The sequence below is a fragment of the Hetaerina americana genome, unplaced genomic scaffold (assembly GCF_022747635.1).
Source record: "Hetaerina americana unplaced genomic scaffold, ioHetAmer1.1.p SCAF_8, whole genome shotgun sequence".
NCBI classification, from domain to species: domain Eukaryota; kingdom Metazoa; phylum Arthropoda; class Insecta; order Odonata; family Calopterygidae; genus Hetaerina; species Hetaerina americana.
The window spans coordinates 19,518,944-19,538,414 of NW_027287427.1; the positions used below are offsets into that span (position 1 = coordinate 19,518,944).

At 37.4% G+C, this 19,471-nt stretch overlaps 1 protein-coding gene across 1 annotated transcript in view; it reads left to right on the top strand.

The window, feature by feature from the left end:
* Positions 1 to 19,471, top strand: part of LOC139697949 (dynein axonemal heavy chain 1-like) — a 500,497-nt gene that overhangs the window by 336,746 nt on the left and 144,280 nt on the right. Inside the window, exons 45-47 of the mRNA XM_071596807.1 lie at positions 4,708 to 4,877; positions 8,481 to 8,689; positions 15,331 to 15,433. Of these exons, the coding sequence (XP_071452908.1) occupies positions 4,708 to 4,877; positions 8,481 to 8,689; positions 15,331 to 15,433 (482 nt within the window). The remainder of the gene's footprint in view (positions 1 to 4,707; positions 4,878 to 8,480; positions 8,690 to 15,330; positions 15,434 to 19,471) is intronic.

The following is a 19,471-nucleotide window of genomic DNA, read 5'->3' on the forward strand; positions in this document are numbered from 1 at the left end:
ATGAGTCTCAGAATTCCTCAGATCTTCAAAATACCTGTTGCAAATAGTCCTCCACGGAAAACAGAGCTGTTCTCTTTCACATCCGGCTAAAATGCTCTCGTGGCTTCCGTCTAATTTCTCCCACTGAAGGTTTGAGAAGATATTTAAGCAGCTTATTCGCGTGGGATTTTTTTTCAGTAAGGAAGAGCAGACCGTTTTTTCAGGAAGCGTACGGTAGATATTATTAGACGAAAGCTTCTCCTGGAACATATCAAAGTTTAAGCCCCGTAGATAAACCGTAGTCGGTTATTTTCCAAGCAGAATAGCCTGAATCGAACTCCTTCAAAGAACCAAAGAGCGTTTTCTTTGGAAACGAATGTTTTAGATCGATAGTGCAATGAAAACACATTCCGAGTGTTCTGGCTCAAATCCCAGAACATTTTCCTGTCATTCGCTTGTATAATTGAACTACATATGTGCAAAGATCACTTCCGATCTCGGCCCGTCAAAGCGTTGGAACCTCTGCATCTTTCATCCGGAGTGTCAATTCTCACCACTCAATGGCTACCTGCGTACTGCTTTTGCTGGAAATGGCCTTAACAATGTTGTTCTTCCCAAATAATGCTGCCACAAATTATTTTGGGATTTAGCCCTAGTAATTAGTATTCTATTTTGCCCCGCTTCGGGAGGTGCACAGATGCTCATAAAGTGGATTAGTTTCTTGGAAAATGTTTGCCAGCCCGATTACTACTCAAATCGAATATGAAACAGCAAAATATTCACTCTCCGGAATTACAAATCCCCTCTATTTCCCAGCATTCCTCCTTTGTCTTCAAGATTCCATTGCCTATTAAAATTCTCATCTTCCATCTTTTCTTTGCATTTCTCCTGACAACTATGTCCGCCCCCTCGTATGTCTTCGTTTGTTTATCTTTCCGTCATGTAGTAAAATGAACACTCAATCTCAATATTGCGCAAATATTCTTCGCTAAGTATCGACTGGCAAATTTTATGTTAATCCGCAATTTTACATGAATTATTTGAGGATTAATTTATAAATGACGCGTTTTCTGTGCATTTATGATGGATTTTTGGAGCTTGACTCATGAAAATCTTTTACGTGATACCTTTAAAAATACTTCCTTCTCTCGCTGTGATGCGTATTATGTTTAGCGTCTCTACACACTATAGGCTCCGCGGGATTCCACATAGGTCACTTTTGGTTCGTTATCAATACCCCCTGAGGGCGAACCACAAGTATTCAAATAACGCACGTGTCCGATAGGGGCCTCAAACCGCGCATCTTGTTTACCTTTCATCGCACACCGTTGGTGTGTCAGGAAACGTCCCCACCGCTGGAGTTGTCGTCCACAGCATTTGAATGCTCACCATGAGATGATATTGCCGCCGAAGTGGATTTATGTTTAGGCTAGGTCTTGGCCTTTCAAGTGACATTTATATGGAAAAGCATTTGGTATCAAAGATATTTTATTGGTTGGGGTAAAGAGGAAATGAGAGAGCAGTGAAAAGATTGTGGCGAGTAAAGAGGAAATGAGAGAGCAGTGAAAGGATTGTGGTGAGTTTAAGATTACTCCAGGAGAAAGATGGATTTTAAGGCCGTGAAGGATGTTGGTCTTTAGGATAACCTGAGGGAATTCTCAGTGAGTGGTACATTCGGCTGTAGATCGGAGGAGCAGTTTGCAATTCCGGGTCACTCTGGGGACACTAAACTTCACCCAAACTGGTTGATTTTCCAGTATTTGATCTTCCTGGGTAAACACACGGCAGAGGGAGAACTGTCCCACCAGCCATAATATATGAATTTCACTCTCCAAAGGGCTTGTTACGAGCTGAGCTCTATTCTCATCTATCAAACCAACTTGGTGAACAAACCATCAAGTTGGTTACTATGTTTAGTTTGATTAAGGGATCTGAGGTAAGGAACGGGAGACTTTACATTGGAAGCGCGATAAGCGGGTGGCTAGCGCACGGGTTTATTAAATATCCCGCCAAACAATCGAGCTGGCTCATGAATCACGATTTATTTGCCCATAAAGTATAATCACAGGGGTAACAGTGTACGAGAAAAGAAATCACAAAAAAATAGTTCCTCATTTCGGTGCTTGCATGGGCACGTATTTCGGTGGCATAATTACCTTTTACGGCAATAGGGTGGGACTTGAGGGCACGGTTGCAGGTGAGGGGAGTGGGCAGGTGAAGGAGAGGATGGGAGGAGTCAATAGGTGTGTATTAGGAGGTGGTGTTGACGGGCTGGGGTATGGTTTTATTTCCTTTTAAGCCAGGATCAGACCCGGGACACACCATATGTTCCTGGGAGCCAAAAGTACGCCTCTTAACGGATTTTGAGTTGTAGGTGGGTATCTATGGGTGGGGGAGGGAAGTGACAATTTAATCATTGAAGCATTATGTGGGGAGGAGTGATTGCGAAATGGTAGATAGGCTGACGGTGAAGAAGATTTTGCATGAGACGCGGTGGCAATTGATGCGAATATTGAGTTTTATATGCATTATCAAATGTAGCAGGAAGGACAGAGTTTTCATTTCAGTTGGTAAATCACATTTTAGTTTGCGTGTCAAGAAATTTCGGGGGCATGGGAGAGAATTGGTTTGTTCTCATCAGAATGAAGAAGTGGTGAAGATGGGATCGGTTTTGCATTTGGATCTATAGTATTTCAAGGTGCCGGTGTGGATTTACGCTTAGCGGAGAATTTAGGTAAGGGTTTATTGGCTATTAAGATACCAGTCAGAATGAGAAAATGGTCTTTTTAGGATATATTTGAGGAGGTGAATTCTTGTAAAGTGATTGGAGCAGATATTGTGGGCGGGTTATTACTTGTGCAAAGTTTGGTGGCGTTTCTGTGAATTTTTTATTCAAGAAAGTCTCTAGGTAACCTTTATTAAGGAAATAATTGTGTGAATTGGTGAAAAATCTGTCAAAGGAGCAAGGGTTATTGCATTATCAGTGACCATTTGCATAGAGTGAGCATGGAAGGTAATGTTTAGGAGAAAATAGGTGGGCATTGATGTATTGGACGTACTGTTGTTTATCGGTAGTTTATGTGAAAGAAGTGTCGGTTTTTATCCCTGATATATACTACCTTTTCCAATAAATACGCGAATTGAGGCCATAAAAACTTAATTTTGCAAAATTTAGTCTACATTGATTTTGTCCCCTTCCAAATAATCTCCATTCGTTGCTATGCACTTATTCCATATTATTTTCGACTATTTTAAGCTCCCTTGGCAGTCCTCGGTAGTTAGGCTTTTTAGTTTTCTCGTCGTTTCTTGCCTTATTGTGTCCACATCTTCCTAAGTGATGTCTCCTCATCACATTTTATGCATTTTGGGAATAGGAAAAGTGGGCAAGATCTGGCAAATAAGGAGAATGATCAAGGATGGTGATTGGATTTTTTGCCGGAAACTGGCGAGCAATCAATGCTGAACAATGGTGAACGATCTATCCATCATGTTCGGTTAAAATAGCGTGCACTGTTGATTTTCCTAAATTCAGTTCATCTGTTATCAATCGGATAGTTTTTCGACGATCGGTAAGGACAAGGGACTGCACACGATCAATGTTGTCGTCAACACAGGTGGTTGAAGGTCGTCCCGGCCTTGCATCATCCGTGACGTCTTGTCGGCCATCTTTAAAACGCTTAGTCCACTTGAAAATGGATATTTTCATTAGAGCATTATCACCGTACACAGCTGTCAACATTTCAGTAATTTCTTGATAATTTTTACCACACTTCACCAAAAACTTGACCTTGATTCGTTGCTCCGTGATTTCGTCAATCTCCATTTTCGACAAACAGTAAAAACAAGGACGACAGAAACTAACATAACTGGCACTATACGCACAGCTCGACGATCCGCCAAGCCCAGACGGCTCGATGGGTCTCAAGCAACTAGCGCCACTAGTGGGGCGGGGCTATAGTCCGCGTCATGGCAACCAGATTGTACCAGTTTGCGCATTTATTGCACAGGCCACGTATACGTTGACGTCGAAATATTTGCATAAGCAGGTATTGATTAACATCATTAAACCTCTCCAGGTAAAAATGCGATAGTGGAGGTCAAAACTTGATACCTCTCCTGGAAAGTCACTTAAGGCCCAAAAGGCTTCATCCTTAAGTCATAAATTTTAAATTTTTCGGGTTTTAAGCTTTCCGATATCAAATTTCATTGTGGTTTGTGATTGCCTATATCAGTTGTAATACGTGAAAAATTTATAAAATGAATAATTTTATTGAAAATATTATTTATATTTTTTCAAAAGCCATCTTTATTTATGAAGCGCAAACCACAAGTATTCGTTGGCCATTACACTTATCCTTCAAAAATAACCCTTTTAGATTAGGAAAATTATATTCCTCATTGTACTTAGGCATTGCTAAATAGGTGTATCATGATTTTTTACATTTTTTATCCTGGAATGGCGTGTGATATAAATATTAAAATAATCCTCATTATTATATTTATTTAATTTTCGCATTTGTTTTCTCATATCTATTTGTGATTCATATTGATTATTTTGAAACTGTCACTCTACTGACATGAAAATGTTACTCTGAACGGCGAAACGTCAAAGTTTTTGGCATGTATGTAATTACGACGCCATTATTAGCATATATGGTTTTCACGATGTTCTTTCAAATAATGAACTGCACCTGATTCTTGATTGTACGATACATTTAATCCAAACAGGCCGCCAGAGTCTTACGAAGTTAGCGGCTCATACGTGTTCATACAAATGTGTTCGAATTGAGCTTACCAAAAATTATTCCTTGAATGACTGGCGGGAAGATCTAAAAGAAATGATGCTCGAAGCCGGTTTGCACGGAGCGGAGCTTGTTTTCCTTTTCACTGACAACCAGGTATGTAATATCTTTAATTTAACAACTAATTTATTTTAATAAAACAGTTACAACTTAGAAAATATTACAACTAAATCTTCCCTATCATCCTGTAAACGTAGACCCGATTACGGTGTGCGGTGAGAGACGCTATCACCAGCTAACCGGATAGGTGGAGGAGGCGTGGAAAGGGTTAGAGATAGCAATTAAAATCAATGGAGAATTCATGGAATCAGTTAGGTTTTGTTAATTCAAAGAAAGTGATTGGAGTGATCGGGCTGTGGTTTGTCAGTCAGCCTAGGAGTTGCAGTAATTTCTGAGCGCATTAGAGGGACTGCAGCGTTATAAGTGGGATAGCAGTCAGTGTATACAAGACAAAAGTTATGAAGTTTCTGGGAGGGGGAGGGCTGAGTTAGGTGTTAAAGTAGGTGATCGTAAATTTTAGCAGGTGGAACAGCTTCCCTGTGATGGAGGTTTGTGTTTTGAACCGTAGTGGTCGAAGTACGAGTGGTGGCAAATGGGAAGGGGTACGTTAGGCAAAGAAACTTTCATGAGAGAATTGAGGATGTATAGGATATTGAGGAATTGAGGTGGCACGAAGAGTAAAGATAATTAAGAAAGAATCGTTCAACGTTAACGTCCAAACGTTAATTTGGAGCGTGTTTTGAGTACCGCGGTTCGGAAGCTTTTGAATTTTGGATTGGAGATGGATTGAAAGGGTGAAGTGGATAGATGGGAGAGCGGACGAAAAGATGCTGGTCATGGGGAAGAGGAGGGAGGATTGTTGTCAGAGATCCAGCAAAAACAGCATTTTGATGACAGGCGAAGGAAAGTGGAAGGCTATGATAGAGTGGAGAATGTTGGAGCGGAGAAGGTGGGACGGGAAGAATTGGTCTGTTGTACGGAGTGAAGGAAATACACATGAGGAATTGAAGAAGTAATTATTTTGTAGTGTTTGGTATCAATTATTTTCCCTGGCGAGCCTAAGAAGTGCATCGGTTTTTATTCTGTGATCATCCAAACCCACATTAAACGTTGGATTACCTTATGATAATTATAGCTTGTGCGGCTTCCATTTGCTCTAGATACCAAATATAGTATGTTCTTTGTTTGTCACCGGGTTATGTTATTCGCTTTTTATCTAGTTGTAATGGTGTTTCACGGGGATACATAACTCCCATACAGATTTTGAAGATATGAAGGTCGAGCAAATATAGAATCTGTCGCTTGATTTTTCCGTTGCGTTAGGGAGAGGAAGGTTATGTGAGTTGGTGATATTACTCCCTTTACACCAGAATATATTGCAAACAAAGGTGAAAAAATGAGAATAAACCGAAAGAAAAATAAACGAGGAATTACGGGACAAAGCGGGAGAGCAGAGAAGGCATTTAGGAGAAATCTGAATGAGGTAGGAAAGGTGAATGCATACCGTTCCATTAATAATGTGATTGGCTAGAATGTTGAAGACTCTGATCGAGGGGAGAGCGTTAGGTATGCGATTTTGCAGGGAAGAAAAGAATAGGAATGTTGAACGGAACTAAGATAGGTGGAAAGTATGCGGATTTGAAGTTGGTTTCATTATAGAATAGTGCGTTTGGCTCTGTATTGTTAGGCCAGGCTTATAAATGTAGCGGTGATTGTCTATATTGGTCTTCGCTCATCAAAAACATACCATTACCAGATATTTAGTAGACATATTTCCAACAGAACTGGGCTAGTTCGCCTTGGAAAGGGCCATTTAACGCCGTGAGGCACTCGAATTTGCATAGAAATACATCAACAAAAAAGTGATATCGGGTAATGCAGAATTGCTGAATTGCAAGACAGTTGTTTTCCCCCACCAGTTACCAAATCTCTCGGAAGTCACTCAATAATTACAGAGATTGAAAGGAAAGAATGGAATGGAAATTCTCAGGAAAAATGCGATTTTACACAATAAATTGGGTTTTGGATCAGAGTGAAGACTGTAGATTCTACGATGTTTTTTGAAACTCTGCTCAAGAGACAATTGAAGTTCTATGCACATATTTACAAAAGTAGCAATTAAAGAACCATTAAAACACTGTTTGAGTAAAAAAAGTCAACGACGGCTTTTAAAAACTAAGGAGGACCTATTAGTATTGAGTATAACAGAAGACCGTAATAATTGTCGAGCCAATAGGGCACTAGTAATTAAACAATATTTTACGAAAAATCAAGAAGTAAAATTGCTGACATCTGGTCAGAAGAACACAAGAAAGAACACAGGGAAATCACAAAAAGATTTCGGGGAGATAAGAAAGTGGAAACTATTATGACAACTGAAAAGTTTAAACGCGCTCTTATAATGAGCAAAACGAATTAAGAATATTATTCCTGTGTATAATATGTAAATTGGATTGTGATAGTAAAAAGAAAGTCTAATTATCTGTGAGATTAGGTACCGCAGGTGACTTTTATTTTGCAATTCCTGGTATTCTATTTAAAATATCTCGAACGTTCAAATTAAATGCTGCAATGGAACGGATGCTATTAAATATTTTTTAAAATCACAGCAGTGACATTAGATAATATTTGTTTTTCTAGTATCGTTTTAATGCTTAACTAAAATTTGCTTTATAGAGTCAAATCAGTTATTACTGCTTATTACAGCTTTTTCTCTCTATACTGACCTGGCCATTCGTTAACCTGAATCCCTTACCTCGTTAGATTTGGCATAAGTTATGGAAGAAATATTGTGAGGAAAAGTGCTAAATACTAGTATAATGAAATTAGCTAACTTATATTTATTACTGAAGAAAATATAACAATGTATCTTTTCACTCAATTTTATTCTGTACAACTAGTTTCGACGCATCGGCGTCATCAACAGGCACCTTATACTAATAATAATAGTAATAATACCTAACACTAATAATAATGGCAATGAAACTGAATGGAAAGATACCATATTATTTTTACTTCATAATGGATTTCCACCTCAGCCTGGAAACATCGAACTTATTTTTATTATTTCTTTATGGAAATGTTCTCATCTCATGTTCTCATTCCTATATTTACCTCGACTTAAGGCTAATTATCGCTCCAGCTCTTGTTTAAATATTCAAAGTAATCTTTCCTTTTACTAAGAATTTGCTGTTACTTTTCAATCAAAATTACACTCTTGAATAATCATATTTAAATTACACCTTGGCATACTATATTGTTTCAAAATTTGACCAGGAGGCCTAAAATTGCTCCATTTGCCCCAGGGCTCGGAATCAGTTCCCGGAACTTGCGAACGACAGCGTGCCTCAAACTCAAATTGCCATATCAAACAATCATAAAATGAAGCCATTCAAATGAGAAGATTCCTTTTGCTAAATGAATGCCCGTTCTATAGAATTTCGCTGGTTCGGATGATAATGGGAAGGAAAACTGTTACAAATCTGAAATTCCCTCTCTCAATCAATGACTGCGCTTATGTACGCAGAATCAATATCCAGCGTAAATCGCTGCTCATGGTGTCATTCCTGGCTATTGTCCATTTGTATTTCCATCAGAAACTTCACATGTATCTTTAGCTACGTATTTTTCAAGCGTTTTTCTTTTCGTAATAATTTATTTGATCATTTTCCATGTTTTTCTTTCCATTTTACTCCTTAGATAAAATCTGAGACATTCTTGGAGGATATAAATAATATATTGAATGCTGGAGATGTCCCCAATATTTATTCAATTGAAGATATAGAAAGAATATCCCGGTCAATGAAGCATAAAGTGCAGGAGCTGGGCCTGCCTCCCACTCAAGCCAATTTATTGTCTGTTTATATTCGCCAGCTACGACTTAACCTTCACTTAGTACTTGCAATGAGGTAATTATAAAACTACAGGTTAATTATATGCCATTTATCCGTTAAAATAACTGGAAAAAGTTTTCAGCGTAAACTGAAAGTGTGTGAAATTATTTTAAATGTGTGTAACTTCTCATTGACTCGTGTTATTTTATATTAAAACCATCGCCTGTAATTATAGTAAAAAAATTAATTAAGTATTAGTCTCATTACGAATATACTCTTCGAGAATGTATTATAAATCAGGACAGATATTAGGGTGATAATTTCCTTAGGCATGATATTAAAATATGTTATCACGTCAAAAGCAAAAGTAGGTGGCAAATTCTTGGTAGTACAGTTTCCAGGTAAACGACGAAAAAAGGTTTTCAAGCTACTACACATTTACAATTCATACTATCTGTAACATTTATAGATGAGAAGATCATTATTGTGTTAGATAACCTTGGCAAAGATCTAATTTGTGACATTTTGATGATAACTTATTGAGCTAAGTTTTTAGATAATACAGGTTTGTATGATTAAACGGTAAAGATATCACACTTTTAAGGGTTATTATTTAGTATCTTAAAATTCACCAAATTATGGTACGGTTTACCTTACTCGAATTCGTCTAACAATATGGCTAATTATTCCAGTAAAATATTTTGCGGTTGTCTGGAAAATGAATATTTCTAATGAACCTTAGCTAATTATGAATGGATTGGTTTTTAATCAATATTAGTATTATTAATCACGGGTAGCTAAAAATAATGCCTTGTACGCCACAAACCTCTACCGTCAACCAAATCTTTTCTTTCAATCCCTCTAGTGCTCAGTCAGTGATTTCTCCACGCAATGGGTGTTTCATAAAATAAAATACGTATTGCTAAGTGCTGCGCGTCTTGCCTGTAAATCTATCATATACCCTCTTTGTCGCCTCTAAAGCACAATTCAATTATGGATTTACTTCGTAATTCCCCTTCTATTGGGTAAAAACGTGTTCCTCATTATTTACCGCTATCGGATTTTCCTGCCGGAAGACTGTGATCCGATTAAAAATAAATTGCTGTTAATGGGAGCGGTTAGGAGGTGCGGGTGTGAGAACTCAAGGCGCTGGAATTTCCAACATATGGTTTATGTCAGCTGCGTCCCATCGGCGCTCGAAATTAAAAAAAACAAACGCGTCCATTACTCAGTGCTTTTCAGCTTCAAGTGCCTTTCACAAATGGAACACCTCCGTTTACAACTTCTGATCTCATTCTGTCATTTCACGTTCCTCTCTATACACATTACTTTCTCGTATTTTTTGTTTTCTTTCGCCCCTTCCCACTCTTCTCTTAGGAGAGATCCTTGAGTCCGACTAATTGCCTTGTCAGAAAGAGCGCTAGTATTTCTGCATGTACATGGAAAGTTTTCAAATATTTTTTTCTGTCATTATGATAATTGTCACTGTTGAATTTCTCTCTCTATGGAAAAATTAGGCTGAATATTTACAAAATTCGTAATATATTGCGATGATTTCAAACGTACCTAGAAGTTACCGGTTTGTTAAAGGTGTTCCATACAACTGACAAACACAATGTTTTCCCTGGGTTAGGAAATACTGAAATACGCTTCGGTTAAGTTAAAATCAGGAAATTGTCTCCGCGACTCTATAACCCCGGCAAGCAATATAAAGTTTTGGACACGAGAGCTTACTGAAAACCCGTATGCGCCACTGCGGTAATAACTGATTGTCTTCTCCTTTTTATCCTATTATACGTGCATTTCACGAGCAAACGACTTATTGCCATGTGAACTGTAATTCTATCATTCACTTCCATATTAAAATAAAGACAGAGGTAAGGAAAGGTTGGATTATTTTCCTTCTCTACCGATAAATATAAATTAACCTAATAAAAATTGATACCAACTGATGCCATTGCCGATTTGGTGTTCTCTAGCGTGCTAACATTACCATATTTCCCCACGGCTAACAACAAAAGAAGTAAGCACAACGCCAACATATGTCTGGATCTTTCGCAAATTAAGCATATAAAATATTCTACTCCCTAATAATAATGGTTGACAGGAACGTAGCGGCTGAACTGAACGGAGAAGAAAGCTGCGAAGTGGACCTCAGACTGGGGATATGAAATGCCGAAGGAGAATGACCATTACACGTCTGCGAGGGCAGGGATATGTTAGTGAAAAAATACACTCTTCGAAGAACATTAAAAAATGAAATGAGATGAAACACGAAAGCCCTTGAGGAAGAACATGCAAGAGAAAGATTCAGTTCGGCCGCCTACAAATCATCGGAGAGAAGAAAAGAGGGCAGTATCGAAGGAAGATCTGAAAAAGAAAATTGCAGAAGAAGCAGGACAGCTCGCTTGCAAGAGAACTAAACCCCATCAACCTTGAATAACCGAGCAGATAAGGAAGTGTATCCAAGAAAGGAGAAAAGATAATCCGAAAAATGAAGATTGGAAGGCGAAGTGAAAGAGGCTTGAAAACTACTGCGAAGAAATCAACGAAGAAACACCGAAAGAGCATGTTAGATGGCTAAGAGTCAATTTGTACTAAGATGAATGAAATCCAAGAGCATCATAGATGCTCTTGGATTTCATTCATTGGGATTGGGAAATGGGTGACCCTCGCCTCCACTTCCTTTTTCTACCGCTCTATGCTCAGAGTGTGCCGGTGGGCAGTTAGTGCTGTTTGTGACGTTCTTTTTTTTCTTTTGGAAAAAGCCGTTCCCTGCCGGCTTTCCTTTCTTGTTAGATTAAGAATTCATATTTTATTCCTAGTTTTAAGTTTCACTTTCTAGCAAACCACTCGTTCACCTCAGCCATGTTTCTTCCTTCAATGCCATGAGTTTCTTATGCACAATGACCGGTAAAGGTGAGACTTCACTCACCGGGACGGTTAATACTTGCCCGCTTGGGCAGCCGATGAACATTTGTGTGTGAGCATCCTAGATGATAATGGGAATTGACTGATAGAAGATTCAGGCAGGGAAAAATGGAGTACATTGTAGAAGAACTATGTTTAACTGCCAAAACCACATTAAGAACCGGTCGCGATGGCGGCGGTATAACGTTTTCTCCTGCAAACCGCTAGGTCGCGGGTTCGATTCCTGCCTAGGTGGGTTTTCTTCCATTTAGGGCTTGGGTGTTTGCAACTGTCTTTATTTTTATATATTCGTTAAGAATCCTATGTAAAGGCCAAAAATAAGGCAGGTTTTGGTCTAGTGCAAAATAAATAAAAAAGATAGTTCAGTAAAAGATGAAACTGAAGTGAATGAAGGTGGCTAAGGCCCAGATATACTCAAAAGAGAGAACTTGATGGAGCAGGGAAAGAATCGGAGAAAAACAAGGCACCCTGATCTGATATAATTAACAGAGAAATTATCATGACATTCGAGGAAATGCTTAGGTTTTTTGCTTGGAATAATCAATGACTGCTACCACAGTGGGAGATTTCAGAGGACTTTGAGATGATTGTAGTTCGAAAATACGTATCGTGCTAAAGAAAACCGGACTCGGCCAATCTGAGAAAAATCAAGCTTTAATGCTAGTTTCAAATGCATCGAAAATATTAATAAGAATGATCAATGGTCGGATGCAACAAAAAATGGAGGCGGGTCGGTAAAATAATTCGTATACGGGAAGAACAGCGGTTCGAGGGAGGCTTTACTTGTCTAAGTAAAGTAGCTAGTTGATGAAATTAAACCTGTTAAGAAGTCACTGTCAAGCCATTTGTAGAATTTAAGGTCTCCGATGACATCGAATGGAATAAGACGTTCAAGTTGGTGGGAAAAGCTGGAAGTGATTAAATCAATAGAATAAGTTATCAAATCTGAATGAACCAAGTCGCCAATGTGCAAATGAAAGAAGCTCAATGGGTGTCAAGTGCAGAATAGGCTCAAGACAAACTGGTGATCATGATGAAATGGCAACAACGACAATGCTGAAAGAAGATACGGCCAGAAAGAAGTTTGGTGAAACATTCGTGTGGAGTGTGGCATGATATGAATCAGAGACATAAGCGATAGAAAAAGTAGACCAGAGAAGAATAGAGACCTACAAAAATTGGTGCTAGACGCATATTTGGGAGCCTAAATGAACAGATTAAGTAATAAATTAAGAATTGCGCAACAGAATAGAAGAGGCTGAGTTCACCTTGAGACAATATAATTTTTTAAAGAATAATAGAAGTTAAAATAGGCAATTCCCTCCAATAAGACCTAGGGGCTAATAATCAGTAAATTAAAGAGGAGCGTAGTACAGAAGAATATTCTTTCTATTGAGAGTATCAGAGAATTAGTATTGAGTTGGGAAGAATGGAGGGCTAAAGTAGCCAGTCATCACATTGAATCACTGATTGTGAATATCCTTGCCAGCCTTTGACCAATTGAAAATTTGAAAGCAATTTTCGAAGAAAACCAAATTTGAAACTTTATTTTTAATCGAGTTCTGCCCCTTTCAAGAATATACTTATATGTGCGTCGAACCCAGTGAAAATTCTCGGACTTGGGCTCGGATTCCTTTTGTGAATTAATTAGTAGCACATCGCACATAAAAGATTGGTGCCTTGCCTTCTCCATCCCTAATTAGATTGCGAATAAGATTTCAGATTCCATTGGGCAGAGAACGAGATGAACTACTGGGCCAATAAGCCAATTATATTTGATTTGATAATCATTATTTGTGGATGAGTGCGAGAAGCATAAATAATAATGCTGTGGATGAAAATATCACGTCGTAAATTTTAAACACCAATGAATCTTGTCCAATTTTTCTCATGTTTTGCTATCAAAAATGGAACGCCAATGAAAAAAATTTGTTTGCGTACCTTCCGAATTTGAGCTTGAGAAATTGGATTCGTGGATAATCTTCCTGCTACTGTCCTTCGATGATAGCGCGTATTAAAAAGGCCCTCCAGATTTTCAATAATTAGATAATTTCTATCATTCCGAAAAAGGACGCGCCGTCAGCGAAAGCGTCTTCCTCCAATGTTCTCCCCAACCTCCATATGCCCTCTCTTATCCAGGGTCGGTTTTAAGGGAGAACTGGCAGGGCTGCCATCCAAGCGTCCCCGCTGAAAAGGCGGAACCCTACCGTCTACTATCCGACCGTTTATCCATGAAAAAAAGTTTTGTTGTGTGCGGATGCGTCTTGGGATGTAATGTACTCAATTTCACTGCAGCTTCGTTTCATGTTCACTTTGTAATGTCTTCCCTCTTAGCACTTTGACAGTTAATTTACTATATACATGCACCTAGTTACAATGAAAGACTTGTGAGGACGCAACTTATGCGTAGTAATAGTAAACCGTTTGTGTAAAAACCGGGTCCCGGGTATCGAGGTATTGTTTTTTTCCGCATCATCATAGGAGAATTGCAGAATATTATTTCCTCTGTGTCATTTTATCGAGCTTTATCTTTTGGTTGACAAATATTACATTAAAAAAGTATATGTACTGTCACATTAATCTCAAAAAGCAGTACTGCATGTTTCTATTTGGTTATGAAATTAGTTTCTCCAAAGTCTTCATACTTGCCCTTTAATGCCGTATGTTGGCTACTGTATAGGCAATTTTCATGCTATATTTCAGTGAAACATTGTTGTCAATTACTGAACACCATCATAATGTATTTTTATTTCAAATTTTCCGTTTCCTTTGATCTTTACGAAAAAAAATATCTGCAAAATATGCGCGTCTTCTGAAAAAATAACAAGTTGGAAAGAAAAATGATGATCAAACAGGGCACTATGTTATGCGCCAAAATTTTCCGTAAATTACCTCTTCCTCAAGTATACAATAAGTATTTCTAAAGATCCTTCCATCGGGTTGAATTCATTTTCCTACCCTTCGCAACAGTAAGTTCCTAAATCCGTCCGAGCTCCATTCCCACGATAGCCCTTCATCCAATACGAAACCAAACTCCCACCCATTCCCTCCTACCCTTTCGTCCCTCTGGCGCTTCCTTATCTTCCCATGTCCATCGTAACCAATCAACTATTAAATTCCAGCCGCCCTTCTAACCACCCATTCAATCACTATGCTTCAGCTAGGGTTTTTCCCCAACATTGGATTATGATCTGACCCCCAACCTTTCTTTCCTTCTCGTCTGAAGATTTTCACCCAAGCCTCCCTTCCCCTCTCGTCAAAGTATCTCCTGCGAACAACGCGTGGGAAACTTAATTGTAAAAATAACCCAGTATACATCGTTTTTCATGTTTTCTGCGTAAAAAATCTTTCTAATGTTCCCAGATAACCCGCGAGTTTTATTACCCTTCTTCGAAGACTGTGAATTCGGATTCTTTCTTTTGATTGAGTGGTACATTGTCTCAAAATCGACATTTCAGCTTGACTTCATGTTTAAATGAATTCAACTGTGAGAAAACATCTTGATTACAGTTGAAACAGCACTGTAATAAAATAGGAATCTTAAGAAGTGCGTAACGATTTTTTCAGCATAGTGAAATGAGCGCAATACGTCATGGAAATTTCACAATATTTCACCAAATGCTGTTTTCATTTTGGTAACCTAAGGCATGATTCATCGGTTTATTCTGATAGAATTATTTTCATGTGCTTATTTAACTTGAGAGCATTTAAATACAAATCCTTTTCTGATGTTTTTATCCGAATTACTTATTTTGCTCTTCTTTTTATGCAACTTCCTACTCCAGTCCAATCGGAGAGGTTTTTCGCGCCAGACTTCGTCAATTCCCGGCTCTAGTCAACTGCTGTACTATTGATTGGTTCAGCGCATGGCCCGACAGAGCCTTACAGGTCAGTTCGTCTCCCTTTCCTTCCGTAAGCTAAGCCTCACATATGGCCCTCGCCTGTCGTTTCCTCTCAAGCTCGAACACAAACCTAAGCCACACTAAAATGTTGCCATCAAACAAGAAACCCATTTATTCTGCCGATTTCTGTTTTCCTTAAAACAGTGTTCAAATGAGCAAAGATGCATTGCTTAAGTTGATATTAAAGCTCGACTGAGATAATAAATGTCTCGAATACATTTCTATTTCATTATTTTCTCCTTGACGGCCCAAAAAAAATCCTTCCAAATTTTACTTTTTTGACTAGGCTTATTGAGTGAAAAATATTGCATATTGAGAATTAATTGTCTTTCATTAGTGTTTTAAATCCAATTTGACGTGAATTTTTATGATTGATTTGAATAATTTTAACCCTTATTTCTAGCCTTCCTTGAATTATGTGTCCGTGTTGTCAACCGGTAAAAGATTATAAAGTGCTTTGTTGCCATTTAATAAAGTTATTCTCTTGCTCATTAAATTATGCCTCAAAAAGTCAAAAGAATTGTGTGTGCCATAATGTGGGTGCGCATTATGTTTCCTTGTTTTTTTATGGTAACAAACTCGTCGAATGTCAATGTATTCAATGTGATTTAGCAAATGCCAACGATCAGTATATACGAGAATTACTCTTATAGAAATGTAATCAATTGCTTTCTATGAATGCTGTGTGCGTTTGTGTTGTATTTTTTCCCAATTTCGTAAACGTTTCAATTATTTTCTTACCTCATCTGATTTAATAAAGATAATAATAATTACCGGAAGGTGATGTAATACATCGAAGCCCAGTCGTACAATTAAACTTATCTGGTGGAAAATTGCTACTATCCGTTCTATATTATGTTCGAATTCCACCACATTACGCCTGAAGCTACTCAATTTGCTCCTCTGATTTACTGGGTCGGAATACGGAAATTCGTACAATTAGGACTAATTTTGGGATAATTTCCCCTTGAAAAGTAATTGCAAATTTCGCAGCATCGGAATGGACGACTTTCATCAAACTCCTTTTCTTAACGAAAATAGATGCCTGAACTACTATTTAATGTGCCACCGTTTGATACTGACTTCCTTGCAGTTCTGCGCCGTTGAAGATATATGGATCAAAATACTTAACGTCGTTCTCAAATGCGTCCTGTGAATTTTTATTCTCATCTGGGCCCTGAATCACCCACAAATCTATTAAAAATAAGTGTGTCAGATTCCAAAAGTGCGATAAACTCGAGGTGTTATCAAGAAATCTGCGGATCCAAAAAAGACCCAGTCATTTGTTTCTTCAGTCCAGTGAATACGGGTGATTCACTTAAATTATTGGGGCCTTAAATTACAAAAACTCCCCTACGTCGACTGTGCATTGATAAATTGAATTCCAAAAAATGCCATTAAGTAATATAAATGGTTTCGTGCTCATTATAACTACATTTTAAAGTCTAAATTAGGCATTTACTAAAAATAATCCCCGAAAAATTCTTAAATTTTAGAAACCAAAATGTTTTTTGTTGCTGTTAGCGGAAAATGACGACTTATTTTGCAGAATAATAATTTTACGATAAAAATTAAATTGAAGCAATCATTTTAAAGAAAAAAATACGAGATCGAGGAGAGATTTACCCATCGGAAAATTGATTGCTGAGTTTAGAATTTGAAAGTATTAATATTTGTTTTAGTGTGTATTAACGAGTTTAGATAAATTAATTTAATGATAAATACGGTTAAGTTACCCATTTTTACTTAATTTTTCCAAGAAAATGCGTGCTTCCTTGCAATAAGAAACACTTATTAATCTACGAATTCAATCAATTCCGATATTTTAAGAAGAGTTTTGGTTGTCAAATAGGTGGACTCACCTTGTTCCTTTTTTTGCCTAATCCTGGATGTTCAACAATAGACAATATAGGTTATTTGCTGTTCGCATTTTCCAGGAATGTGAGATAAGCTAAAGGACTTGATTCATGGTGCACATGTCCGTTTTCCCATGGCTATCTCATTCTTATCTTTATAAGATAAGGTTAAAATCAAAATAATGATCTTTATTCGCAAATTGACTAATAACAGACCCAGCTATGTAATTATTAAAAATGTATTTACCGTTAACAATTTAATCGTATCATTCGAAATTATTAATTGGTAATATTAAGCATTAGAGCCATTATCCATTTCGTTTATTAACCTTTTTATTAAGCATTAAACACATAATATTGATCTATGGCTCTTTCTTTCATTTTTTCAACACTTTCATTCTGAATGAAGAGAGCTTAGTTTAATTTCAATATTGATTACCGGAATAGTTCATGTAATGTTGTTCTCCAAGAAGCATATTACACCCTATTTGGTAAAAGATTAAAAACAAAATGGGTCATTGGAACTCCTGTGAGTCCCGCACAGGGATAACTTAATATCAGTATTAGAGCCGAACGCAGCCTATAATTAATTTTATGGACTAGCTAGGCCTCCCAAACTAAGAATTGGGGGATAAAAGTACATAATATTAAGGAGCACCTCGGGAAAATGACTTCAGGATTATTAGAGTTTGAAGTGGAAAAGAAAATAATATTTCTTTGAATCCTTTGAAAGACCGGGCAGTGCAATGCACACTTCGTTACCTCTGCGCTCTTTCCACCAGTCAATTTGGGAGGCTGGCGGTAGTAGAATGTGTTCTCGAATTTAACAGATAACTATATCAAATGACGATATATTCATATTATAAATTATATAGAACTATAATTTTATAAAATGGTATATTCATTTATGTTTATTTTATGTATGTATTATCGTAAGCACTCCGCCCTTCTTGAAATTCATGAAATGCTCATGAAATTTATCAAATCTAAAATATCAATACTTTATTTTTTTTATTTTACACATTTAACTTTTGGGGTTGAAAATAATGTGGGAATTGAGGAATCGGTGAAGGCTGACATATAGGTGCAAGCATTAGTGTTTTATTCCATATATTCGTTAAACGTGGAGATTCATTCCTCCCAACCCGTCATAGTAATTCATTCTAACGTACTTCTCACTTAGACTTCCATGCAGGATATAGCATTATACATATATCCCATTTAATGTTCGTCCCAAAGCGGGTGATTCCTTTAGGCATTTTCAACGCATCTTTTCATTTTTATCCTTATAGTGCTACGTATCAATCGTTCTTGTACTCTTTTGTGTATTTTCAGGTTTCTTTCTTTAATTATCCATTTGATCGTTATCGAAAATTCCTATATACTGGAAGGAAATTCTTTGCTTTGAGAGTTTCTGTCAAGCTGAAGTTTGACACTTATGAGCGGATACATTTTGTCCTGAGTTTTTTCTGGTTAAAGGAATATAGCTACTGCTTTGAAAATTATATCTCCTTCAATTTTTTGGGACGTACCGTAGAATGTATCAATTTTCTTTTTCAGTTAGAAAAAAATTCCATTAAATATTATTTAATGCACTAAAAATACTTTTAATTTTATTATTTCTTTGAAAATTCACAGGATGTAGCTTTAAAATTTTCAATTATCAAAAAAAAAGTTTATAAGCACTTACTATTTGAAAGTAAATGTAATATGATGTGTTTTAGCCGTTCATAATTACGAAAATGGTACTCATATAATATCAGCACGTTTAATAAGTGTTTTCCAACGGAAAATCATAAATTCGGCCATGTGATCAAATTTTTTGGATCGGTAGGGTAGGGTGTTGTTACCCACGAGGGCCATGTATATCTGTATCAATCTATGTACCTGTATCAATCTATGTACGTTCCAATAAAAGGGAAATCCCATTTTTAAGACATGGGGATATCAGAATTTGACCTTGAATTCGGGTTTTCTGCCGACTAACGCGAAAGATCGTCGCAGAGGCCGCTGATCAGTTATTCTCTTCGCGTAGGAGTATTGTGATTCTTATTAAACCGTGTCGCAGCCGTAATTGCTGAAAGGAAGTCACATTTTTGTGGTCTTAATTCCCTTGTTGCACCACAGTGAAATTCAAGAAATGATGATTTGGATGTGTTTAGTTTATT